We start from the raw sequence: 26,813 nt of genomic DNA on the forward strand, positions 1-26,813 counted from the left end.
CACACACCATACCAGCTGTGCTTACATCTATTCAACACATCAGAGCACTGGGCAGCCTCTCATCTTCAACAGAGACTATATATGAGAGGCTGGGGAGATGGCTCAATCAGGGAAGTGCTTGCTCTGCAAGCATGGAGAACTGGATTCCAATCCCCAGCCACTCGCAAACCCACGGTTGGGGGGGGGGGGGGTCACAGACAAGATGATCTCTGGAGCTTTCTGGGCACCCAGTCTATCCTGATGAGCTCCAGGTTCAGTGAGAGACCTTGTCTCAAAAAAGCAAGGTGTCTGTCTCTGCCCAGCTCAGATCCTCAGGTCTCCTCCATGGCTTCCTATTATCAGGTTGAGTCTTAATAGGGCAGATCTAGTCCCCAGAAATCTCACTTGATTATGACAGTGGAAGCTACTTCTATCATGCCTAGGCACTAAGGCCTGCCTGTGTTCTTTTTGTCTGGAAATACAGACAAAAATATGACAGGTCTTATTCAGACCTGGTGGTTTGAATAAGAATGGCTCCCATAGAGTCATGTGTTTGAATGCTTGGCCCATAGGGAATGGCTCTATTAGATGTGGTCTTGTGTGTCACTGTGGGAGTGTGTCACTGTGGAAGTGGGCTTTGAGGTCTTCTTATATGCTCAAGCTATGCCCAGTGTGGCACACAAGTTTCCTGCTGCCTGTGAATCAAGATGTAGAACTCTCAGCTTCTTTTCCAGACCATGTCTGCCTGCATACCACCATGCTCTCACCATGACAGTAATGGACTAAACCTCTGAAACTATAAGCCAGTTCCAATGAAATGTTTTCCTTTGTAAGAGTTGCAGTGGTCACGATGTCTCTTCACAGCAATGAAACCCTAATTAAGATATTTCTCTCAACAATCATAAGAACCTGACAAATATTTAGTGGTTAAACTAGAAGTTTAGCCTCGGAATTCTCTAGGTGTCAAGTCCCTTCAACAGGACACTCTTAGGACTAGACACGTTAGTCACAAATGCTATCGAGATGCCAGGAACTAACTCAAAACTTGCTTCTCCTTATGATTATTCAAAGGGGGGGGAGGGTGATAGAGGAACTCAGGATCTAACACAGCCAAATTCTTCAACTAGGTCTACATTCACAATCCTAGTCACACTCACGGTCTATAGTGTAACTAACGGTAACTCTAGTTATGTGACATTTTAGGAAAGGAAATACAGACACAGAGAGAAGACAGATGGGGGTTGCCAGGGACAAGGTGTGATGGAAGGATGTAACCCACACAAGGGCACCATTAGAGAATTTAGGAGAAGATGAACTGCTCCTTACTCTTGATTGTGCTGTCAAATCTGATGGAAGTATGTACTTCGAAGTGTGAATGCCAATGAGATTCCATACTTCACATAAATAAAAGTAATGCTATTGCCAAACCTCAGAACCATATGTTAAAGGGGCGGTAGGCTTCACTGTGTATCAATTAAACATTTTCCTTATTATAATAAATGCAAAACAAGTCCTAAAATTTGAGTATTATAACAAACATATTACTATGAATATAATTTACGTGTCATTTGGCTTTTATTATGACTCTTCATTGGCAGGAAACATCTCCTCAGGGTGAGGGTCTCAGGTCAATGCTTCTCCAACTTTGATGTGTTATGATTCTCTAGTTTGATACAAGGCAAGTTCTGATGCAGGAGTGGCAATGCCAGATGGCCTGAGTTTGTCACAAGCCTCCAGGAGATGCTGATGCTGTTATAAGGTCTGAGACACTAATGAGGCCACTAGATGTGGAAAGCCAAGTCTAAGAGAATTGTCTGTTCAGGTGGAATGAGCCGGTCTTCTTGCTTTTAGCCTGTGTGAGTCAAAGGAGCCTTCTGTTGGTGACAGTGTGCCACTCTCCTTAGAGATGATCTCTGACCTGCTGTTAATCCACAGGGCATACGTTCTCACATCCAAATGTAGCCTAGATCCAGGACTGAAATTAGCTTATGGTGATAAAAATGGTCTTCTCAACAACATTTAGAAACCTGACCTACTATAGGGGTTGTAGCTAATTTCTCAAACCACAGAGGATCCCACCCAGCCATGCATCTAACCACTCATGGATGCATGCATCTATCTGTAAGTAGCAATTTCTTTGGATAGACTTGTTCAGCAAAATGACATCCATACTGATTTCTCGTTTTTCTTCCAACATTCCAATGTCTTTGTAGGTACCGGTACAAATGTGGAAATCTATGTACTGTCTATCCCCAACACAGAACACTCAATTTACTGAAAATATTAATGGATAAAAATTGAAATAAATAAGTAGAAGTTACAATAAACCTTTAACTCAACAAGGAAGAATTGATGAAATGTAGAAAAAACAAAATCGGCCATGAATTGAGGATCGCTGGGGTTGCTGATTCTTGGTGAAGGGGTGATTTATACTGGATGGTTTTTATATAGTCTTCAACTTTCCAGAATTAAAAAGCTTACATTTCACATGGGCTCACAGAATTGAGTACATAGGATACCACCAAAATGCTTAGCCTGAGTCCAGTAATAAGGAACCACAAGACAAATGAGGGACATCTTACAAGACTGTCATACATTAGCAAGGTCACGAGGACAAAGGATGACTTAAGAACAGCTCCATCATAAATGTCAGTCATGACAGCTGAATGCCATGTCCGATCCTGGCCTGGGTCCAGATCAGCAGGAAGCCATGAGCCGGGAAGACAATGGCTCAGTGGATAAAAACACTCACCCTGTGAGTGCAGCCTGGTGGCCTGAGTGTGACCCCACAGAACCAGGAATAAAGCTGAATGGGGTAGCACATCTGTAACCCCAGAAAATCTGTAACCCCAGCACATCTGTAACCCCAGCATCCCCATAGAGAGATGGGAAGCAGAGATGGGAGAATCATCTGGCGCTAGTAGGATAAAGATGGAGTGCAAAGCTTGGCAGAAACGAAAAGCTCCTACACCTCAATAATGTGGAAGAAAAGGACTGAATTCTGAAAGTTGTCCCCGGACCTCCACAGACAAAAGGTGGCACCTGTAGACCCATGCACAAACACACACACGCATTTCTTCACAAACAGCGCACTTCCTTTTTTTTTAAGGAACATGTGTCAATCTCAGGAGCACCCCCCCAAACCCTTCTACACATTCACCTCCATCCTGAGTCCTCCAAGGATTCAGCTGCAGAAAGAATGCTACCACTGTGCAGACCAGGAAGTTGACGCTGAAAAAATAACTTCCCAGAGCCAGTATGGTGGTCCATGCCTATAATCTCATCACTAAGGAGATGAAAGCAGGGGAACAGTGAGTTTCAGGCCAACCTGGGGTATGAAGTGAGACCCTGTCTCAACAAAAATAATGACAACAATAACAACAAATGCAAAGAAAGAAACCCACTCAGCAAATGTCTTAGAAAACTTCCTGTTATAGTAAAGCCAAGAACTTGATTGTATCCGCTGATGGGCGGCTTCTCCTCGGATTGACATTCCTTGCTCTTTTCTGGGTTTTCAGAGTTGACACCTGCACAATGAGCATGTGCATCACTGCAGTGAGGGACAGCAGGACTCCTCTCACTGGGTCCTGAGTCTGAGAATCTGGATAAACAGCATTCGCAGAAGATGCACAGCTCTGCCGCCTCAACTCTGTCTCTGTTTGTCTGTCTCCCTTCCTTCCTTCCTTCCTTCCTTCCTTCCTTCCTTCCTTCCTTCCTTCCTTCCTTCCTTCCTCCCTTCTTTCATTTTCTTTTTTTCTAGAATGGTATAGTGCTTTTTGACATGGATTACAAGGGGACCATAGGTTTTATTTTTTTTCCTTACCCCAAAAGATCAGTCCCATCCAAGTGGGAGAAAACTGAAGTGCATTGGTTCAAATTAAAAAGCCACAAACTTGGTCATATTTAGTCAAGAAATAAAGAAGACAAGGTCCCAGCACAGAGAAGGCAAAGTACACAAAGTACCACCTTTAACCAAGAAGCTGTTTGCAATCGGTACCTGTGGGAAAGGGGAAATCAGTTTTCCCCAATGGAGTGTCACTGGGTGTATGAACCACACTCCAGGGCTGGCCCCATGCTGACCACCACAAATGGACTCTGTGTGTGTGTGTGTGTAATTTTGGTTTTGATATTTTTTTCATTTTGACTTATTTTTATGTTTTCTGAGAGAGAGAGAGAGAGAGAGAGAGAGAGAAAACACTTGAAGTTGGATGGGTATGTAGATGGGGAGGATTTGGAAAGAATTAGAGGAGAGAAAAGAATATAATCACAATATACTGTAAACAAACAAACAACTAAGGAAGAAAACAAATTACCAGTAAAAAAAAAAATAACTACAATGCACATTGGTCAGTTCAATTTGGCAAAGCCTCTTTGATTTAAATTATTTAAAGCATTTTATATTGTTCTAGGTAATGGGAGGTTATGCACATGGCAAAAGTAATGAAGAGTTAAATAGAAACAAAAAGCCCTCATGGCCACACTAATGTTCAGGAGTGAAATAAGTCAGCTATTGTTCTTTCTTTAAAGACCACCAACTGAAAAATTAGTAATCTTTTACTTCTTCCTCATCAGGAGAGATGGAGGTAGGAAAAGATGTGAAAATAAGCCCCAAGCCCCCACTTCCAGTTCCTGGGACTCACTTGTTGTTATGGTAACTGTGTTACTCTGTGAGCATCCTGGTATAGGCAGAATTCACAATGAGCATCTAAGCATGCTCACAGCATTATTTGGTGATAATTTTAAGTGATGTATTTATTATACTGGCTGGTTTTGCATGTCAACTTGACACAGACTGGAGTGATCATAGAGAAAGGAGTTTCAGTTGAGAAAATGCCTCCATGAGATCCAACTGTAAGGCATTTTTCTCAATTAGTGATCAAGGGGGGAGGGCTCGTTGGGGGTAGTGCCATCCCTGGGCTGGTAGTCTTGGGTTCTATAAGAAAGCAAGCTGAGCAAGCCAGAGGAAGCAAGCCAGTAAGTAACATCCCCCCATGGCCTCTGCATCAGCTCCTGCTTCCTGCCCTGCTTGAATTCCAGTCGTGACGTCCTTTGGTGATGAACAGCAACATGGAAGTGTAAGCTGAATAAACCCTTTATTCACCAACTTGCTTCTTGGTCATGATGTTTGTGCAGGAATAGAAACCCTGACTAAGACATGTATTTACTTCAAACAATGGCCTGGATAATACAGTATATTTTGAGGGCAATTCATAAGCAATCTGATTGGGACACGATTCTCCCTCTCCTTCTCTAACAATTCATTTAGGTGATAGGGAAACGTCTGAGTTGGAGTATCCATAGTATGGGCCATCTAAACACAGTCCACAGGCAACATCCACACCCTCTCACGCTTGTGCATCTTGTGAGTTAGGAACTGTCTTTATAATTGAGTGGTTTAAAAAAAAATTACTGCCAGAGCTCTTGCCCAAACATGCTCAGGCCCTGAACTCAATCATAGTACCATAAAAAGAAAAAAAAAAAAAAAAAAGAACAATCTCTGAGAGGTCTGAAAATTATACAAAATTAACATTTCAGTCTCAAATTGATGTTGTTTGGAGTTACAGGCATGACTAATTATTAGCACACTGCCCATGGTTGCTTTTGTGTTATAACACCCGAGCTGAATAGTTGTAGCAGTAACTGTAAGCTCACAAAGCCTAAACACATTTCCTACATATTCCATGGGCTCTGACCCATAGATGTGGATGTATGGGAGCAGCAAGACCAGGAGGTGAAGCAATTCTTTCTTGCCACAGAATCTGTCCCAGGCGCTCAGGATGGAGACCCAGACCTACCCTGGTTAGCATCCTTGACCCCCATCTAGCTCTGCATATAGTTTTGCTGTGGAGGCCATTGAAGTATCATCTGTTTCAGTGTTGTGTTCCCCCAAAATGCACAGTGAATATCAACTCCAATGCCACCATTTGAAGAACTGGAGCCGTTTGAGATCCAATCACGTTGTAAAAATTCAACTGTCATGAAGAGGTTTGTCAAGTTCATAGAATGGTTAGAGGGAACTGGCTAGGACCCCTCCTCTCCTTTTCCCCATTCTGTCCCTCCTGCCACATGAGTACACTGCACTTGAGGTGCCATCTGGGAAGCAGTAGCTGACCCCTCACCAGACACTAAACACGTTAGTGTCTCAGATTTCCACCCTTTATAATAAATTGATCTATTTACAAATTACCCAGTTTCAGGTAATTTTCTACAGAAACACAAAAGGTCTAAGATAGAATTTGTTTCCTGGAAGTGTCACATAGCAAATACCTAAATCTGTGGATGTGGCTTTGGGATGGCACAACAGGTAGAGGCTAGTGCTATTCTGATGAAGGACAAGAAGAAGAGATCTGGAAGATCCTCAGGTTGTTCAGAGCTTGACTAAGTGGTCGTGAACAAGAACACCGAGTAGAGATGAATGGTGAGAGCTGCTCTGATGCCAACCCAGAAGGAAGCTGTTATAGGAACTGGAGGAAAAGCCATCCTCACCATAAGGTGGCAAAGCACTTGGCTGAATCCTGTCCACCTTCAAGTTCAATAGATGGAAGAAAGTTTGCTGATGATGGAAATGCATATTTGGAAGAAGAAATCTCTAGACAAAGTGCACAGACCGAGGCATGCTTCCTTGTGACTGCTTATAGCAAAGTGTAAGAAGAGAAAAGTGAGCTTAAAATGACATTTCTCAGTGTGATCATGTAAACAACACAAAAGCATGTTTCAGAAAGAATGCCAATTGTATATTCAAACAAGTGTTTGGTGAGGTTCGTCTGAATACAACGAAGCTGAATATTACTCACCACAACAATGGAAGAATGATCCCCAAGGCACCATAGAGATCCTCCAGGGTATGCCATTACCACAGAGTACCAGGTCTGTGAGGGATGACAGTCTTGTAGGAGAAGCCCAGATCTCATGCAACTTCAGGCTTACTGGCCGGTACTAACTCAAGTTTCTGATTCATGTATTTGGGCACAATGTTTTGAGGCTCAAGTAGACTTAGCTGTAGCTTAAACCGCTGCTCTGGTAGGAACACGCTGTAACTTCTGGCAGGGCCTGTGCAATGCTAAGTCTTCAGGTACACAGAGTATAAGATCTGTGGAGAGGGGCCATAGCCATCCCCACCTAGATTCAGTATGTCCTGGAGAGCCTCCAAGTCCAGGCAGAGAATGGTCTCAGGGGTAGGACTACTACAGATGACTCCTGATAAAGCAGTATCTAGCAGAACTCCCATAGAGTTTCCAGCATGTGAAGCCAGTCTGGGAAGGATGGAGATGAGACCCCAGCTTCTGAGAGTAGCATGGGACTTGCCATCCTGCTGTGTCTTAAAGATGGGATAAGGGAGTTATAAGATTATTCTTAAGCCTCGAGATTTACTTTTATGGGACTGGGAAAACAGTTCAGTTAGTGAGTATAGATTACCTTTCGAGCATGAGGATCTTAAAACCCAGCACTGGGGAGCTGGAGACAGGGAGATTCTGGGACCCATTGTCTAAGCAGCTTAACCCAAACAGGGAGCTGCAGGCCAGCGATACCTACCTCAAAAAATAGAGAAGATGGGGCTTGAGGAACACACACACACACACACACACACACACTTTACTTTTTGTCTTCTTGGGTTTGGGATTACTTGGGGAACATTACAGGAACACACACACACACACACATACACACACACACACACTTTACTTTTTGTCTTCTCGGGTTTGGGATTACTTGGGGAACGTTACAGGAACACACACACACACACACACACTTTACTTTTTGTCTTCTTGGGTTTGGGATTACTTGGGGAACGTTACCCTGTCTTCTTTAGCTTTCTTTCCTTTGGAAAAGTCTATCACAGGCCTGTTGCTCACTGCTTTGCAAGAACTTAACACTTCTACTTTCACAGTGCCTCGGCTAAGTACTTAACACTTCTACTTTCACAGTGCCTCGGCTAAGTACTTAACACTTCTACTTTCACAGTGCCTCGGCTGGAGGGGATAACACCTTGGAGGTTCCTCCTGGTAAGTGAAATTAAGGATTTTTTATTTTAATTTTATTTTTATTAGGTATTTTCTTCATTTACATTTCAAATGCTATCCCAAAAGTCCCCCATACCCCACCACCACTCCCCTACCCATCCACTCCCACTTCTTGACCCTGGTGTTCCCCTGGACTGGGGCATATAAAGTTTGCAAGACCAAGGGGCCTCTCTTCCCAATGATGGCCGACTAGGCCATCTTCTGCTACAAATGCAGCTAGAGACACGAGCTCTGGGGGTACTGGTGAGTTCATATTGTTGTTCCACCTATAGGGTTGCAGACCCCTTTAGCTCCTTGGGTACTTTCTCTAGCTCCTCCATTGGGGGCCCTGTGTTCCATCCAATAGCTGACTGTGAGCAACACAGAAATTACGGCCTTTATAAAGGGTGTTCCACATAGCGCCTCTGCCTTTCTGCCAATCACCATGAGAGAATGAAGTGATAAGGTACCATCGTGGAAATAGAGTTATCCAGTTATCACCAGACAAGGAAGTTCTACCACTGTGATCTTTGTCTTCCCAATTCCCACAGTTATGAAAAATGACTTTTTACTGTTTAGAAATTATCCAATCATCGGGCACTTAGTTATGACACCTAAGGGAACTAAGACAAGATCACATGATCAGATCAAATGGTTGGTCCTCTACCATCACTTTGGAGGCAGGCAGCACGCTACTTACTCCTTCATGCGCTTCATCTTGGTCCGAGCCACTGCACTGTTGAAAACCATTGGTCCAGGAGACATGTCGGTCACTGCATTGGTAATGGTCTTTGTGTCTGGAAAAATAATCAATGCATATCCCTTATTGACTTCATCAGCATTCCTATACACCCAAGGTGACATTCAAGGGCAATCGGAGAAGCAACGCTAATAATCCACCCTTGCCACAGGTGATGCTACATCAATTAGAGATGAATTTAATTATCACATGCACATTAACAAGATTTTTGCAAATGACATGAGGGTTTTTTTTTTTATGGTTTTGAGATGCACAACGATTCCAACAATGAAACCTCTCTCAGAAAAGACTGTTTAAAACCAGTTTTAGTATTTCAAAGAGGGGTTTTTACATTAGAAAACTATCGATCTATAGAGCCAAAATTCTGGGGAGCTTTGGGCCAGTTTCTCTTGACAGATGTGATATTCCTTTAACTAACAGGGATGTCTGCTGAGAAGAGTGCCTCTCCCTGCATCTCAGCCCCATGCTTAGCCCTTAGCTCTTTGTACAGAAAAGCTGAGTGCTGATGGGTGCCTCACGCAGCATGGAGGAGAAGGTCAGAGCTGGCGCAAAGGTGACGAGCTCTTGAGGAAAGGGGAGCTAGCATGGACTCTGCTGGGACACTTCTTCCTGAGAGACCTCAGAGGCCCTTAGAACACTTTAGAGTTGGGAGACCCTGGGACAGTATGACTTTCCATTAAGAAACTGAACACAGGAACTGGACTTGGTGGTTAAGCCATCTTACAGCTAGCTGCTCTTACAGAGGACTAAGCGCAAATCCCAGCAACCTACATGGCGACTCACAACCGTGTGTAACTCCAGTTCCAGGGAATCAAACATCCTCTTCTGGCTTCTGTGGGCATGCAGGCATGAAAGTGGTACACAAACATCCATGCTGACAGGCCAGATACATAAAAATAAAAGTTAAGAAGCTGAACCAGGATCACTGGCGAGGACTCTGTGCATGCAGAGTGGAGCTCCACAATCAGCACTGCTACTTCCCCTTCATGGAGCTGGGGGAGACACTGTTTACTGGGGAAGACCTCCATGATGCTGCTCACCCATTGGGAAAGCTCTGTGTGCATATACTCAGTTATCACTTACATCCATGTAAAGACCCAAGCTGTGAAATTCCTGCTCTTTCCTCAGAGAATCACATAAATATGACTGATTCGGGGGCCACTTAAGGAAGCAAGGACCAACTGATGCTTTATATAGTAGCAAGACTATTTTCCTTCATATTTTAAAATGCAAAAATATTAAATGTAAATTCTAGTTTCTTTCCATATATATCTTTCTTTTGGGTAGACCCTGAGGGCATGGGCTCTGCTCTGAACTTCCTGTTTTTATAGATTTTTGTCGAGATGACATTTATCTTGCATAACTTTTTGAGGCCCTGCTCTTTCCTCAGGGTAGATCCCTGGATACGGGATTATTGGATCTCGAGGCATGAACTTTTGAAAGGGGCACATTCGAATTAATGAAATGGCCTATCTGTCCTCCTGGTATCTGACCTTGTGGCTTCATGTTATAGGCATGAATGATGCTAACTGATGGTTGCCTCTCTTCTTCCTATGCCCCAGCAGCTGCTGTCAGCTCTCATCTTCCCACTAGCCTGGGACAGGACAGACACTTGCCCCTAGGACTAAGAAAGCTTGGACTAAGAAAGACAAAGGCTTGTACACGTCACAGAAGTGTATGTCTTGCCTGAACCTGAAAAGTCACCGAAATGTATCACAAGTATGTTCCAGGTGAGATTTAAAACTCAGTTCTGCCAAGACTGAGAGGTAAGCTGCTTTCCCCTCTCAGGGAGAGGGCTGCCAAGTCCTGAAGGCTTATGTAGCTAAAGGTCAAAGCAATTTCCAAGAGTGCTGTGGGTTATTTCAAGCTGGCCACTCTCAGCATTGCTGAGAGAGATGCCAGCCCTCAAGTCCAGAGGCAGAGATGGGGGCAATAAAGACATCAGGCTGCAGGGTTGGCAAAGCTTGGTGCTTGGTGTTAGCCGGAGCTAACAAGTGTCCTTAGCCATGTTTCTCACCGGGCAGCCTTCTCAGCCTCTGTCCTGCGCTCTGATGGGAACAGTGGTGACTTTACGCCAGGTAGAAAGATGACACATTTAACAATCATGTCAGAAATAATGTAGCTCTCCTCTAAGTAGTCATTGAATCCCAATGTTTATTTGAAGTGGCTTGCCCAGAGCTCCTGTTTAGTATACAGGTTTATATGGGATAGGTCTGGAAGGAGTTGGGGGTTACACAGTTCTAGTAAGTACCTACTGGTCACGAGAGTGTGGTGAATAGCAAGGTTCTCAGACCAAGGTACGTGGCGTAGCTCCAGTGTGACTGGCTACACAAGACTCAGTCAGAAAGCAAGCTAGAGCGGATTTCTTCCTTCTCAGCACTCTCTGGGCTGATGGTGGTATCTGACTTACTTATTTTTCCTATTAAATTTTACTCTTTTTAAACTAAATAGTTAATGCCCCCTTTCCTCTGGAATTGGTGACATTCAGAGAGGTCCAAGAGTCCCTCTAGTCCCTGACTCTGATCTACCCACACCCAAACCCTTTGAAGATGGTAACAGTGACCACTGGGCTGGGTTTGGGGAGTGGGTGGTGGCAAACTTATCTTCCTAGAAAGGTGAACTGTGAGGAGAGATAGTATCTAAGCAAGACTTGTAAGACTCTGGCATGGCTCATGGCCCCACCATTTCTCACACACAAAACACACATCCCAAAAGAAGATGTCATTAAACCCTGAATGTATGGCTCCCACGTAAACCTGGAGTTCCATGTAGGTGCATCTCTCTCTCTCTCTCTCTCTCTCTCTCTCTCTCTCTCTGTCTCTCTCTCTCACACACACACACACACAGAGGACCCTTAGTCCTGAAGTTCTTTCTTAAAGGTTTTTTTTCTAAAAATGGAAAAAACTTTACTTCTATGCTGTCCAATTAATTTTCTCCTGACAGATTTCAAGAGCAGTCTCCTGCATGTAGAACACATGTCTGTGAAGGCCTACACAAGTGTCAGATGCAGTTGCAATGTCAAGAACCTCTTAGGATAGCTCTAACCTATCGCTCCTCCTTCCTTCAGCTCTAACCTGTCCCTCCTCCTTCATTCAGACTGACCTCTGTTTTGGTTTTGCCTCCATCATTTTCCTGAAGTACAAGGTTTGTATACGATACATATGATGATGCTGTTTGGGGGATTCGGAACAGCATAATGAAGGTCCTGGCACACACAGGGACTGCAGCTGCTGCTCCAGCTCCATTCACCAGCTACCCAGCCCCAGGCTACCTAGCCCCAGGCGACCTCCCCGACTCTCAGCTTCCTAATTTCATAGTTAAGTGACTTCATTAGCTGAGCGCCTTCCCTCAAGTCTGGGAACAGGTGTAGGACGTTATGTACCGGACACACAGAGTTTATTATGGAAGAGACTATCCAACCCTAAGGCAGATAATGAGCTGTAGCTGGAACCAGGTGCATAGGGACAAATGGCCGGAGCTAACAAGTGTCCTGAGCATTGCCTGATTGCAGGCGAAAAGCATCTCGAAGACTCTTTAAAATGTTGAGGCTGATGACACCTGCCACACCCTACGGAGATGGTTTGACAGTTAACCACAAACACAAAGATTGGGCAGGGTGAGGCATGAGCCTGCAGAGGCTGATGTCAGGATTGTCAGGATTCCTCCCACCCTGGAAGGGCTCCCTCACACTATCTTCCCTGTAGGGGTGACAGCCTGATGGTGCTGCCGGTTTCCCAGAAGAGAGGTTCTCCCTTCTTCCTTCTGAGATTTCCCTTTACTCATTTGGGATCTAGGTCCCCAAAACAGGAGCCTATGCTTGGAGGCCCTCTCCCCGCAGCTAAGAGCGGGTGCAGGCACTGCAGGCTTGGGTATTGCAGAGGAGATCTCAGGGACAGTGTTTACTCAGGAATCCTTGCTGGCACTGCCTTTGGTGTTCCGGTGTCTTAGAACACTTGCACAGAACCTCCCTAAACCCTCTCTGCTTCCTCTTAAGTTCCCCAGGCATATCCAGAAATTAGCAGTTGCTTGACAGGCGTCAGCTCTGCCCAGATGACTGTAAAACCTTGTCCTCCTCCTGCTGGCCCTTATTTCTTTTTCTCTTTGGAATGGGAAATGATGGAATATGCATAGACCTTTTTTTTTTTTTCTGAAGAGAAACAGCTAAACACCATTTCAGAATTTGCAGGTCATACAATCTCTGTCATATTTATCCAACTCTCCTGTCCTTGCATGAATACAGCCCTAAGTACAAGTACAAGATTGAACATGGCTATGTTCTAGGGAAATTTTATTGACAAGAACAGGCAGTGAGCTCTGTTTGGTCTGCTGGCCACAGTTTGCCGACCCTTGACCCCAGGGGTGGGAGAATCATCAGGGCTGTGCTGGTCGTGGCTGTTGAATGCCTCAAAACAACTTCCCTTTCCCAATGGGGAGACTGAGGTAAGGAGAAACTGTGAGACTTCCTCAAAGTTGCAGAGTCAGAAGCACAAAAGTGTAAGCTTGAGCCACAATTGTCAAGATGTCTCAACAGAGAACTCCTTCTAATCCACCATATATGTGATATACCAATCTAAGCAAAATCAGATCATCTAACAAATGATCTTCAGCCTCAGAAGGCTGAAATGAGGGTGAGACATTTTATCTGCCACACCACCTCTGCCCTCCCTGGTCACAAGCCAAGAGCTTATTTCAAGAAGGCCCATGTACCAGCAGGGGCCCCCATAAAAGCTGTTCCCCTCTGCTGAGGATTAGCTGACTCAACCTTTGGGAGTATTTTTTTTTCCTTGAGCTTTTCCTGTGCTGATGGTGAATTTAGGGTGGTAATAGAATTGCCTAAAATTGGCAGAGTAGACTGCTGCTTATCTTTGCTATCTTACCCTAAGGAGGAAATGCATTCTTCAGTTCCATCTTTGAGTAGGGATGGATATGCTACCTCAGCTGTACACAGCCCCCAATGGTGGTCTTTTCTATAAATAAAGAATAAAGCTGCCTCACTAACACTGTGCCCTCCTAGGTGTCCCATGGTTAATGACTAGTCATGGAAGAAGCAGAAATCTGGCCCTGAGGTCTTTGAGGACAAGTGGGCTTCCAGAGCATCCCCCAAGTTTGGCTGTAGCTTGTCAGGGTTGCAGCACTGATTAGCTTCCCCCCTGCCCCATCCTGTGTCCCTTGCTCTTGTGGCCCCAAGGATCAAGGACACTTAACACATAAGTATCCAACCCAGTCCACTTTGTGTCAAAGGCTCCTTCCTGTAGAAGCCACCCCCTGAACACTGCACATTGGGTGAAGCAGGAGATGACTGGAGACTGCTGTCTTGGGATTTCTTGAATACACAGTAAAAGCAAGAGTGGAAAGGATGGTATGCCCATGACGATGGCCCTGTACCCATTCCAGCTCTCTCAGAGATGATGTGGATTGACAGGGAATAGAAGCCATCATATAAGGAAGTCAGCAGCAGCCCTGGTGCAGTAACTGTGTCAAAGCCAAGCCTCATTAGAAGTCTGGGGACAGAGCCAACGGTGGGGAAGGGAAAAGATGACCCAGGTGACAACAACCTCCAGTGCTTTCTAACGGCACCTGGGATCCAATGGATGAGTGTGTGAGTGGGGTCCTGACTCTGTGACTGGGTTTCTTCATCTATGCAAATAAAGCTATCTATTAGAACTGTGATAAAAATTAAACAAAGGTCTCTCTCTGTGCACACATGTGTGTACATTATTGTTGGTAAAGGCCAAAGAAAAATTTACACTGCCTCTCTCATCCCTAGGGCACCCGCAACCAGGATTGTCTCAAAAACAAATAGCACCCCAGTGTCTACATCAACATCAAGTTGTTGGAGGGAAAGTAGGTCAGGCTGGGAGAGCAAACTCCTCTCTTATCTCAGAGGGGCAATGGGAAGTACCAGGAGGCAGAAAATGGGTAAGTTGTCTAGTCTACATGGCTGCTTCCCACTCCAAACTTTCAACTGAGTCTTACAGAAGATTACAGCATTCGATTGGGGCTTTGGAAGTTTTCATGTCCTTTTGAATATACTAGAAGTGACTTCTATGATCAGCCTGTATCAATAAAAAGAGAAGGGTAAATATCTGGTTTTAGATCACTGTGCTGTAATCAAATGTGGGCACCACTCAGGGGGAGATGAGAGGAAGCCTAACTGTAACCTCACCACCAGACAACAGCTAGTGTGTGAGGGCTCGGTATTCCACTCTGCCAGTGTGGAGACACTCAGCCTTCGAAACAAACCCTGGTTTTCTGAAGCATTAAGTTTGCATTAGATTGAAGACCAACATACAAAAACCATGGCATCATCTCCCTCTCTGTCAGCTGAAGAGGATCACTGGTGGCCTTCATGTTCACTGAAGACAAGTTAGAAGACACAGAGGAAGTGAGAGGTTCAGAGAAAGAAATGAACACTTTAGGATTTTTATGGTGAGCATGTGCAACTGAATCAAACACAACTTTGCATACTTCATTGTTTTTGTGACACACCTTTCTGGCCAATGAGGATGCAGCTACGGCATTATTCTGCATAGAACTTTTGATTGGCCACTATTGATAAGTATTTGTTGAACCCAGTTCTCCACTATTATACATAACTCTGTGGAAAGTACACTGGCGTGTGTTTATTTTTACACATAACTCTGAGATAAATTCCTAAACAGAGGTTTCTGAGTCAAAGTATTTTAATTCTTTCAATTTAGTATAGTGCATATGTGAAAAAGGAAAATATCTTTCTAGGTTGTAAATATAAAAATCTGAATGTGTGGCACTTTAATTAAAATTTTGTTCAATTTATCCAAATGTATCCAAAATGATCACATTGGAAGGTCTTAGCTAGCAATGACAGCATGCCTGTGCCTGGCTTTGAATTCTGGTGGTCCTCAAAGCATAGTTCCTGGACTAGAATCACCAAGAGTAGTTAGTAATATAGCCCCCTGGGCTCCTGCTGAGCTGGACCCTCTCAGGGAGGGGGGCGGAATGTCTATCTAAAGGGTCTGATACCATCAGCATTGTGAGAAGTACACGGGTACATTCTACCACCCTCTCACTGTGAGTGCACCGCATCCTGTCTGGATGCACCAACATATCTACCCATCTGGAAGCTCCATGAACACAGAGACATCAGGCCTGATGTACCCAGAATGGTTCTGTGCCCACAAACAGCTCAAACATGCTTCAAAATTAAATGATTTTTAGTTGTGTAGATCTTTATGCACATTTCTACATTTTCACACTAAATAATCTAACACTGTGATGGTTAATCTCAATAGTCGATATGACTGAATTGAGAGAAGCTAAGGGGATGAGTAAGCACATTTTAGGTGTTGTCTGGCATTTCCAGAAAGGACCTGTATGTGAGAGAACAAAGGGATTCAGGGAAAGGGGAAATCTCTCCCTGAATGTGAGCAGCAGCATCCAACAGGTTGGGAACCTGGGTTCCCAGGCACGGGAACACCCAAGCTCCACTTTTCTTGAGCAAGGGTGTCTATTGCTGCTGTCATCACATGTGGAGACTCCAGTTCCTTCAGTCTTTTCATACAGATTCACCCCAACAACTCCTCAGGGTACTGCAGGCCTTCAACTTTAGAATGGTGCTATATCACTGTCCCACATCCTTCTGGGTTCTTGGACTGAGAAACTATTGGGTTCTCTGCAGAAATATTCAGCCTCTAATCATGTAAACCAATTTAATAAATCCATGTACGTATGTAGTGTCTCTGTGTGTGTATGTATGTATATATGTATGTATGTATGTATGTATATATGTATGCATGTATGAATTTACTATTTGGTCTGTTTCTCTACAAGACCCTAATACATAATACTTTGAAATAACTGGATAAATTTATTTTGCTGACTTAACCATAAATAGTCTCAAGAAAAAAAGTAATTGGTATCTCATTGCTACTAAAAGAAGAGCTTACTATCCTCTCTTGGGAGCCAGCAGCCGCTGAATCTCAGCCAGCCAGGTTAACCAGCTGACTCATGAAGGTCCCCAAGTAACTGCCATTGTTGGATGACCCAGAGGCATTACTAGATCACTGAATCACTGTCCACATTCCACCTCCGCTCCTAAGCTGGGTGGTGTGGAAGACCATTCTCAGCTGATCACTCATCTGGGTGGACGGGGGTCGGGGTTGGGGGAGAGACAGGGCCTGGGTTCTGCTGGCAGGCACTCGTGCTGTGTGTGGCCCTGCCACTGCTGAGGTCCTCTGGATGAGTGAGAAGTCAGCAGGGACACTCGCTTGGTGTATGGCACCTGCTCCCTCTACAGGCTGCAGCACAGACGCTAAGTCAGAAGCTACGTGGCACCATCTAGCCTGGAGTTTCTGCAAAAGCCAGAAGAGGACAAGCTGCCACAAAACATTGCAAGGTGTCTCTGGGTTTTCCTTCCCAAATTATTTGTTATTTCTAAATTTTCTCTTCTCAATAACAAAGTCTTTACTATTGCAAATGTTTGACATTTTGGCTTCATATTATCCCTAACTATGGTTTGGGGGAAATGAAGAAGAATTTAAGCCAGTAAGATGGCTCAAAGGACGAAGGCGCTTACTTGCCTCACAAGCCTGGAGATTTAAGTTTGATCCCCAGAACCCACTTAAAGGTGCAAAGACAAAACGGTCACCACAAAATTGTCCTCATGCCCACCACCACACACACACACACACACATGCACACACACACACACACACACACACACACACACACAAACACACACAGTAGCAATAGATAGATTTTTAAAAGAGTAACAATTATCTACCTAGACATTTTCCATCATAATTATAGGCTTGGTGATTCTGTTGAGAGAACCAAAGAAGCTACTCTGTGATGATGACAAAGTCTGCCTGGCCGACCTTGTCTCTTCAGTCACTCATGGAGTTTTCTCCATGTTTCCTACCCTTTCTTGCCTGAGTGCCTGCCCAGCTTCCCTCAGTGTAGACTGTGATCAGGACATGCAGCCCCTCCCTCCCTGGGCTGTTGTTGCTCAGGGTTTTATCACAGCAGTAGAGACACACACTATAAGCTAACTGTCTCAGTTAGGGTTTTACTGCTATGAACAGACACCGTGACCAAGGCAACTCATAAGAACAAGATTTAATTGGGGCTGGGTTACAGGTGCAGAGGTTCAGTCTATTACCATTAAGGCAAGAGCATGGCAGTGCCTAGGCAGGCATGGCACAGGAGGAGCTGAGAGTTCTACATCTTGTTTTGAAGGCAAACAGGAGAAGACTGAGTTCCAGGCAGACACACTTCCTCCAAGGCCTCACCTCCTAATAGTGCAACTCCCTGGGCCAAGCATATTCAAACCACCACACTAACATACATGCACAACCACAGACATCATAAGTTAACCCCTAAACACCTCGTAAGCTAACACACACATTACAACTACACACACCATAAGTTAACACACACAAGAATAACCACTCAAGGAAGTTGCCAGAGATGAGAAGTAGCTTTGGGTGGCAAACAGTGCAGCAGTTTATTTGTGGCCAACTCTGTAATGAGCTATAACTATTCTCTGCAGATGCCAGGGTACTCAAATTCAAGAACACCCAACTCTGAGGAACTTGTTCAGTCTGGCAAGCAGAAAATTTGGAAACAGGCTATTAGAACGTCACAGTCTATGTCATTTTTTTTTTTTTTTGACAATGTAGCTTTGAAAAGATGTTTAGGCAATCATTGTGAGTTTGAGGCTTGCCTGATCTACATAGCAAGTTCCAGGACAACTAGGGCTACATAGAGTGACCCTGTCTCAAACAAACAAACCAACAAACATTTAGTTTACTATAATCTTCGTAATCAAGCTGTCCAAATGTCTTATTCCAGCCTTAAGAGTAGGTTCACTAAAGGAAATAGAACTGGTATCTACTTTATAATGCTTTGATGATGATGACAATAATTTTAATTGTGTATATTTATGTAAATTACTGTAGCTATTAGAAGGGACAGTATGGAAGTGCCTCAAAGAACTAAAAATGGTTATAATGCAGCTATTTCACTTCTGAGTGTGAAATGCAGTCAGCATATCACAGGGATGCCTGTATGCACATGTGTTGTCCTGATGTTCACTTAAAGAGTGACATGAGGCTAGAGAGATGGGCTCAGTGACAGAGTTTGAACCACAGCAAACACATGACTGCTCACAGCCATCCCCATACATTAAGCTCTTTCCATAAACTTATTACTATCAACTGGCAGGCCTGCTCTTGGTCATTCTGTTGGGAGGATGCCCACATTCACTCACAGGGAGCCTCGTCTGCCGCACTCTCAGAGTGATGTGGTCTGAATGGACCCATACGGCCCTTCCAGTATTTGGAAGGAGTAGGTACCTCAAGTGGCCTATGGGGTTTTTAGCAATCAACACTGAGGCTCACTTCTTTCTGTTTTCATCACATCAGTGATATGGGTAAATGATGAGTGTCTTTGGTGTCCCCAAACCCAGAGCCTCTGTCACTTAATGACCTATCCAATAAAATCTAGTGATTTGTGTGTTGCCATGGGAAGGGTTTCATGGCAAAGTTAGTTAGGAAGAGAAGGAGTGGGAATTCATTGTTCTTTATTCACAGTGTCAACCAATCCTTCTCTTCGTCCACACCCTGCTCTCAGAGTAGCTGAGGCTAAAATCCAGAGTCTTTCTGAGGTGCTGTGGGACCAGTGGGGCTGGTCCTCCACACCGAATGTGTAATCCCACTTCCCTCCCACACACATTTCAGAAACATAGCTTTCAGAGTTCTGTCCTGTTCATCCATTTGCTCTCTGACATCTCGGACTCCCCTGTACCTTCCTCATACTTCCTTTCTTCTGTAGCTTTACATCAGCTTTATCCCTGTCTGTTACTTTGGCAGGGCTCCAAGCAGACATCAGTGCCACACACACACATCCGATGCTCATTTTTATAAAAATATAAAACCTAGAAGGGAGCTTAGAAGTCATCTACACATTCTAGGTTACTTTTTTTTTTTTTTTTTTTTTTTTTTGGTGGAGGAGTCTGACTTTGTCAAGACACAATTTTAGGTAGAAAAGCCAATTTGTAAAACAGACAAGAGGGCAACTATTTTGTTCGCAGCTGGTAAATTAAAAAGATTCACATCTGATTGCTCCTAAAATAATTTACAATGCCTGCTAGGGCTCTCTTCTTCACCAGGCACAGTATGAGTCTCTGGAAAAACACAGCTTCTGACCCACGCTGCTCAGTGTTCATCCCGATTCCAAAACCTGCCTGAGAATCCTGCGTGGACCATTTCTCATCTAACTGAGATACAGAGAGAAAAATTGACTTGGCCAAAGGAAGCCTTCCTTGTCCTCTAGACCATCCCTAGGAGCGAGATGCCTCTAACACCTATTGCTGATATGCAGGAAGTCACTTCCCAGGGTGATGGTCACGAGTGAAAAGTCAGAGCTTCGCTGTAACTATGGCTTTGTGGGGATGTATAAACGCTGGAAAAAAGGCACATTATACAGAAAACTCCTGACAGATAGTGAGGACTGTTTCCCCCACATAAAAATGCCATCGTTGATCTCTATATTCTTGCCATCTCTTTTGAAGATATTGCTTTTGTTTTTATAATTAAAATTTGTAAAACAGTCACTCAAAATTTAAAAGAAAAAAAACCTCAGTCATTTTCATCTCAGCTCTTTAAGAACTCTGTGTGAAAAATCTATTGTCTAATGCTGAAAGTTATCACAGCTGGGCTTTTTGGATTAAAAAAAAAAAAGCAGAAGCCAAAAAATAGGGTTTTATCCTTGAAGCACAACAGTCCCACTTACTGAGGCTGACAACACTAAAGACGTTCCAAGCTTTGTTTTTTCAGACCAAATCTCTTCCAATAACTGACTGACCTTCAGAGTGACAGTCCTTTCAGCTTCACTGAATGCAATCTGCTCTGCTAGGACCAGCCGGGCAGGGAGAGCCCTCTTCCAGGGACTTTAAATGTACTATGCACTGCCAGGCTGTCACTTGGTTAAAGAAGACTACCAAAATATCATTTATTTCATTCTTCAAGGCTGGTCATTGGTAATAATAATAAGGGTTTCTTCCTTGAGTTTGTTAGCTGTTACCTGAGACCCTTCGATCTCTGTCGACCTCAGACTCCTCCTCTTTAAGATGCAGAATTTGGTCAGGATGTCTGTAAAGTTCCTCAAAAGCTTTCCACTTCTTGGACATTCTAATAGAAGCAGCAAAGGTCACCACAGAGCCCGAAGAAGCTGACTTACCTAGAGAGGTGTAACCCAGGACATGTTCCAAACACCCAACCAGCGCGGCAGCGTCACTGTCCTGTGGAAGCAAGAAGCATGTTTAATGACAAGAACATGCTTAAGCTACAGGCAGGCAGCACACAGCCATAGACTTGTTTGCAAAGCTATTTTACAATGTAGCTCTGTGTGTGTGTGTGTGTGTGTGTGTGTGTGTGTTATGTGTATACCTACATCTCTATATCTGTATAATGTGTGTGTGTACCAATCTGTAGCTCCCCTGATCTTTCTCTCAGATGGGAAGGGTAGAGGTGAACACCATGAACACTGGGTCTCAGTGTGTTTGGTTTGGGGAGTGTAAGGCTCTACACTGAGCAGAGGGTCTCAGTTTGTTTGGTTTTGGGGGGTTCATGGTTCTACACTTAGCTTGCCCTGAACCCTTTCAAGTGCTTCCAAGCAAGTGCCATGAGAGCTCTCATTTCATCTTTTGTTTTATGCTTTCCAAAGTTTCCATAAGAAACAAATATTATTTTAATCTTCAAATATAATGAGGGCTATAACAATTTTAAAAACCCAAGATTTTATTACTCAACAGTACAGCAGGAATCAAGGAACAAATTTTTTTCTACATCTTTGGAAGTCTGTGACCTTCAAGGAGTTCTGTATCAGATACTTATGCTCCTCATTTACCTCAGGCCTCGAGGAGAGTCAGCTATCTCCCATGAGAGTTGGGAGGATTTCAGAACCATACTAGACAACAAATATTTTCTTTGATGCAAAAATCAATGTCTCCTCTCCACCCAGCAGGCTGCAAATAATAATCCAAAATAGCATCCTAATGATCTGGGACAATGGAGCCTCTTCATTATTTTCAGGTTCATGGCTGCACTGGGGTGGGGGTGGGAGGGGGCGGGGATTCACCATCCATGGATCACCTGCTCCATTGGAAGTCAAGCAAATATTGCACATTGCAACAACTGTCTGTGGGTCCTAGGAAAAGCCCACCCGAGTGTGATTGGCTACTCCATCACATTCCATAAACATGCTGGGTTTCATTCTATAACATTCTCTGCACTGTGGGCAGCTACTTTTCAGGTGTGTTGCCAACCTCAGCAGCATCTCACGCTCAGAATATATAGAAAAGGTGGCGAGGAGGAGGGCTTGCTCAGTTAATGGTGGTCAGTGGGGTTAAATACCAAACAAGGATCCTTCGTGACTATTCCGGGAATAGGGAGGTAGGTACCAGGCATAGAAATCAAAGAAGGCCAAACTAATCCCCCCCCCCCCCGCCCTTCTCTACCCGTAAGGAGCAATCTTAAGTCACAGACTCTCCAGAGCAGCATCCTCTACCAGAGGGGACAGCATCTGCATATGCTGCTGTTGACAGCAGCCAAGGGAGTGCAAGTTCTAAGCCTGGCTCCTCTACCAGGAACACTGGCCCTGGCCAGGGCCTTGATATCCCAGTTGTTAGCTTGTTTGTTTTAAATGTGTCTGAGTGTTTTTCCTGGTGTATGTCAGTGCACCACATGTGTGCCTGGTACCTGCAGAAGCCAGAAGAGGGCATTGGATCCTGAAACTGGAGTTACACATGGTAGAGTGAGTGTGGAATTTGGGTCCTCTGGAAGAGTAGCCAGTGCTCTTAACCACTGAACAGTCTTTCCAGACCTGCAGTTCTTAGTTCCGAGCATCTGTGGAAATTGGAGGTTTCCATGGTCCACCTGGGATGCTATTAAAAACACAGGGGGATGAAAACATGGATTTGGAGACCAGGAATCTCAAGAACTATGGCGCTAGTGGATTTGGTTGCTACAATACTCCCATCTTCTGGTTCACAGACAACACCTTGTGTGTTTACATGAAGGGAGAAAGTTTGCCTTGGGTCTACTTTATAAAGCCATAATCCATTTATAAGGAATTATGTCATGAGAGAACCCCCATGACATAATCAACTCCTAAGGTTAGTTCCTAAACACACATCCTTGGTGATTATATCTGTTGGAGACCAAAACATTCAGACTACAGCCTGAATCAGATGATAGTAAAGGAGCCCCTTGCCCCAGTTCTAAAGCCCTGCTCTTCCGACCAAAGATGGATAGTTGCGGCGCTGGCAGGTGTATGGGAAGAGGGGAGAGGGAGAGAGCCCGTGTCCGGCCAGAGTTCCTGTGCTCTGGGCAGATGGACACAGGAGGACTGCTGGACACTTTCCACAAGGCCCCGGGTGGGCATCTGGCTGTGTGAAGCCACTGACCCCACATAGCAGGGAGGTGGACAAGGAGCAGCCCCCGTACCAGGTTCTCAGTCTCCGGCATCCCACGCTGGATACGGCAGAAGAGCTGAGAACAGAATAGGGGCCCCAACAGGAAGAAGGCAGAGGGAAAGAGGTTTCCACACAGGCAAGAGTCTTTAGTCCAGTCCATGGCTGGAGCACAGGAAGGCCTTCTGCCAGGAGATTAGTCATGGCTCTTTAGGGGAAAGACTATCCACATCATCCAAGCACAGCGGGCCTTGATGAACAGAGACAGTCTATGGTTTTAAGAGCTTTATTGTAGAAAGGCGGGGGGGGGGGAGAGAAAAGGTAGAAAGAGAGAGAGACTGGCTATGGCCAAGAGGAGAGAAGAGAGAAAAGGTAGAAAGAGAGAGAGACTGGCTATGGCCAAGAGGAGAGAAGAGGGAAAAGGAGAGAGAGAGGGAGAGGGAGAGGGAGAGGGAGAGGGAGAGGGAGAGGGAGAGGGAGAGGGAGAGGGAGAGGGAGAGGGAGAGGGAGAGGGAGAGGGAGAGGGAGAGGGAGAGGGAGAGGGAGAGGGAGAGGGAGGAGAGGGAGAGGGAGAGGGAGAGGGAGAGGGAGAGGGAGAGGGAGAGGGAGAGGGAGAGGGAGAGGGAGAGGGAGAGGGAGAGGGAGAGGGAGAGGGAGAGGGAGAGGGAGAGGGAGAGAAGAAAGGCTAGAGAGTAAGAAAGCTTAAAGAGAGAAGTAAAAGCTTAGAGAGTAAGAGAGAGAGAGAGTAAGGAGAGAGAGAGGTTGGGCCAAGCAGTCCCTCTTATGGTGTGCTCGTTATCTTGCTGTTCCTAGGTAACTGGGAGAAGTCTAGCCTGGAGGCCAGAAGCTTGGGACATTGTATATGTGACTAAAAGCCACACTTCTCCTGTGGGGGCTGTGGGGGCGGTAACTTCGACAGGAGTCTGGTGTTCAGGAGGCACAAGGGAACACCTTCTGTCCCATGTAGGTGAAAATTATCAACACCAGGTCATACCGAGGTTCACACCTCAGCTCTACTGGAGACCAGGCTGTCTGTGGTTGCAGCAGCGTTCACCTGTAATCTCAGCATTGGGGAGGCAGCCCATTGCCCCACAGGGTGATAGACCATTTTACAAACATGGCTACAACAATCTCTTCCGCCTCTGTATTCCTACACCACTTCTCATACCAACAGATGTGATCTGCCTCTTTCTCTGTCTCTGGATCTGAATTGACCCTGTAACTTGCTTTTCCTCAGAGCACATAATAGAAGTGGTGACAGATGACTTAGGTCAGTCTAGATCTTGCAAAATCTTTATTTTTTACTCCTTAGGAAGCCAGCAACCATCCTCTCCAGTTGTAGAGACTTCATGGAAGAGGCTTGAGGGCACAGGAAGTCATATGGGGGAACCATGGCCTCAATCAGCAGCTATAACCAATAGCAGGACGTGGTAAGTAGTGCTGTCTTGGACAGCTAAACTCACAGTTGGCAGCAAGAACCTGAGTGACTGAACAATAGCACAGGAAGCTGAAGAACTATTAATTCAGTGAGCACAGAGGAGCCAGAAATCATCTGCAGAGACACCTCAAAGTGTATGCTGTATAAATATGAGAGCTGAGTTTGGAGCCCCAGCCTCCACAGAGAAAAGCTGGTTGCAGCATCCTTCACCTATAATCTCAGCATTGGGGAGGCAGAAACAAGAGGATACCTGGAGCTGTCGTCCAAACATCTAATCTAGCTGAATTGGTGAGCTCCACGTTCCAGGAGAAACTCATTCTCAAAAGACAGGATGTAGAGTGTGAGGATGACATCCAATATCAATATCTAGCCTCCACAAGTATGGCGCTCTCTCTCTCTCTCTCTCTCTCTCTCTCTCTCTCTTGCTCCTCTCTCCTCTCATTGTCATTGTTTTAATCCACTAATTTTTTGTTGCTATTTTACATAGAAAAGGGCCGTTGATATGCTAAACAACTGAGGTTAGCTGACCAAACATTTTGCATTTTTAAATCCTGGAACCTGATCACAAGCCCTGGCTCATGAGAGCTCCTATCTGCACATCTGTGCACTCCCATTTCAGCTTCTGTGATGGATAAAGAAGCGAACAGAACAAACTCCTTGGGTAGCTATCTATTTCCAGTTAGACCGCAGAGCTCCTCTGCCACTCAAAGTCTACTGTTGCTGGGCAACAACAGACTAGACCCATTTAATGCAGCTCTTGTGTACACGAGTTTAGGACTTATCACTTGGGCTTAGATAGCCTATCAGGATGCTTGTCCCTGGAGAAGACTGAGCCCTCTTCTCTCAGCAACCACTGATTTGATTTACAGAAGTCTGTGTGAAAACATGCATGCACCCTTCACCTCAGAGTCAACACTTTCTTATGTGTACTTGATGAGTCTTCCATCTATGTATTTACAATGACATTTCTCAATCTTAGGACTATTTATATTTAGGACAAGATAATTCTAAAACAATGCATGACACTCAGCAGTACTTGTAGCTTTTGTTTTTTATAAGGGAAACATTTAATTGGGGTTAGCCTACAGTTTCAGAGGGTTAGTCCATTATCATTATAGCTGGGAAGCATGGCAGCCTGTAGACAGATATGGTGCTGGAGAGGAGTTGAGAGTTCTACATCTGGCCAGGCATGGTGGTGCACGCCTTTAATCCCAGTACTTGGGAAGCAGAGACAGGTGGATTTCTGAGTTCAAGGCCAGCCTGGTCTACAGAGTGAGTTCTAGGACAGCCAGGGCTACACAGAGAAACCCTGTCTGGAAAAACCAAGAGAGAGAGAGAGAGAGAGAGAGAGAGAGAGAGAGAGAGAGAGAGAGAGAGAGAGAGAGAGAGAGAGAGAGAGATTGTTCTACATCTGGATCCACAGGCAGCAGGATGAGAAACACTGCACCTGAAACTTCAAAGTTCACCCAAGTGACACACTTCCTTCAACAAGGGCATACCTCCTAGCAGTGCCACTCCCTATGGGTCTAAGGGAGCATTTTCAAACTCAAACCACCACTGATGCTAAGGTAGTCCAATTAAGTACTGAGTGCATGGTCCCTGGGCCCTATCTCACCTAACAGTAGGCAGGAGTGTCCAGCACAGAACCACAGCAGCCTGGGAGGAGAACGTCTGGGCTCCACAGTCCTAGATGCTCTTAGGTGGTTGCTTAGTAAAGTCCTTACGCCCCGGAGTCTGCTGTGGGCCACTGCAGTGTGCTAAAAACCAGATGTTTCTAGAACTCCCTCAAGGAAGTATGCTTTTCTCCCTCTTTCCAAAAGCCTGGGTGGTAGCCTACCCTTCCTCCCTCCCTATAGTCACCATAGTGATTCCATCTATGGGATCAAGACCCTGAGAAAGGCAGTACCCTCCACCATTTGTTCTTCTCCCTACTGTGTACAAGTCAAACACAGCCACTTCCAGTAGGCAAACCTGCACATATTTCTGGACAAGTTTCTCGAACTCCTGCCCCAATCTTCTTCACTGACTTTGACAACAAAATAATAAAAGTCATGCTAACATTCTCTAACAGGTCCAGGGTGTGAATCAGTTTGGTTCTGGTTGTAAACTGGCTCCCTTCCCGAAACCTTCTGTAGAACATACATGCCCCACCCAGGCTTTGGATTCTCCTCCCTCCACCTATAG

General features: G+C 44.9%; 1 protein-coding gene across 3 annotated transcripts in view; it reads right to left on the reverse strand.

Moving 5' to 3' along the window:
• The window catches only part of Nek11 (NIMA related kinase 11), a 259,470-nt gene that overhangs the window by 47,962 nt on the left and 184,695 nt on the right, over positions 1 to 26,813 (reverse strand). For all 3 annotated transcript variants that reach the window (XM_021171349.3, XM_021171347.3, XM_021171348.3), the window contains 2 exons: positions 20,959 to 21,019; positions 8,680 to 8,776 (listed from right to left, as the gene is read on the reverse strand). In XM_021171349.3, coding sequence (XP_021027008.1) covers positions 8,680 to 8,776; positions 20,959 to 21,019 — 158 coding nt within the window. The remainder of the gene's footprint in view (positions 1 to 8,679; positions 8,777 to 20,958; positions 21,020 to 26,813) is intronic.

The sequence above is a fragment of the Mus caroli genome, unplaced genomic scaffold (assembly GCF_978045245.1).
Source record: "Mus caroli unplaced genomic scaffold, Mus_caroli_1 scaffold_11, whole genome shotgun sequence".
NCBI lineage: Eukaryota > Metazoa > Chordata > Mammalia > Rodentia > Muridae > Mus > Mus caroli.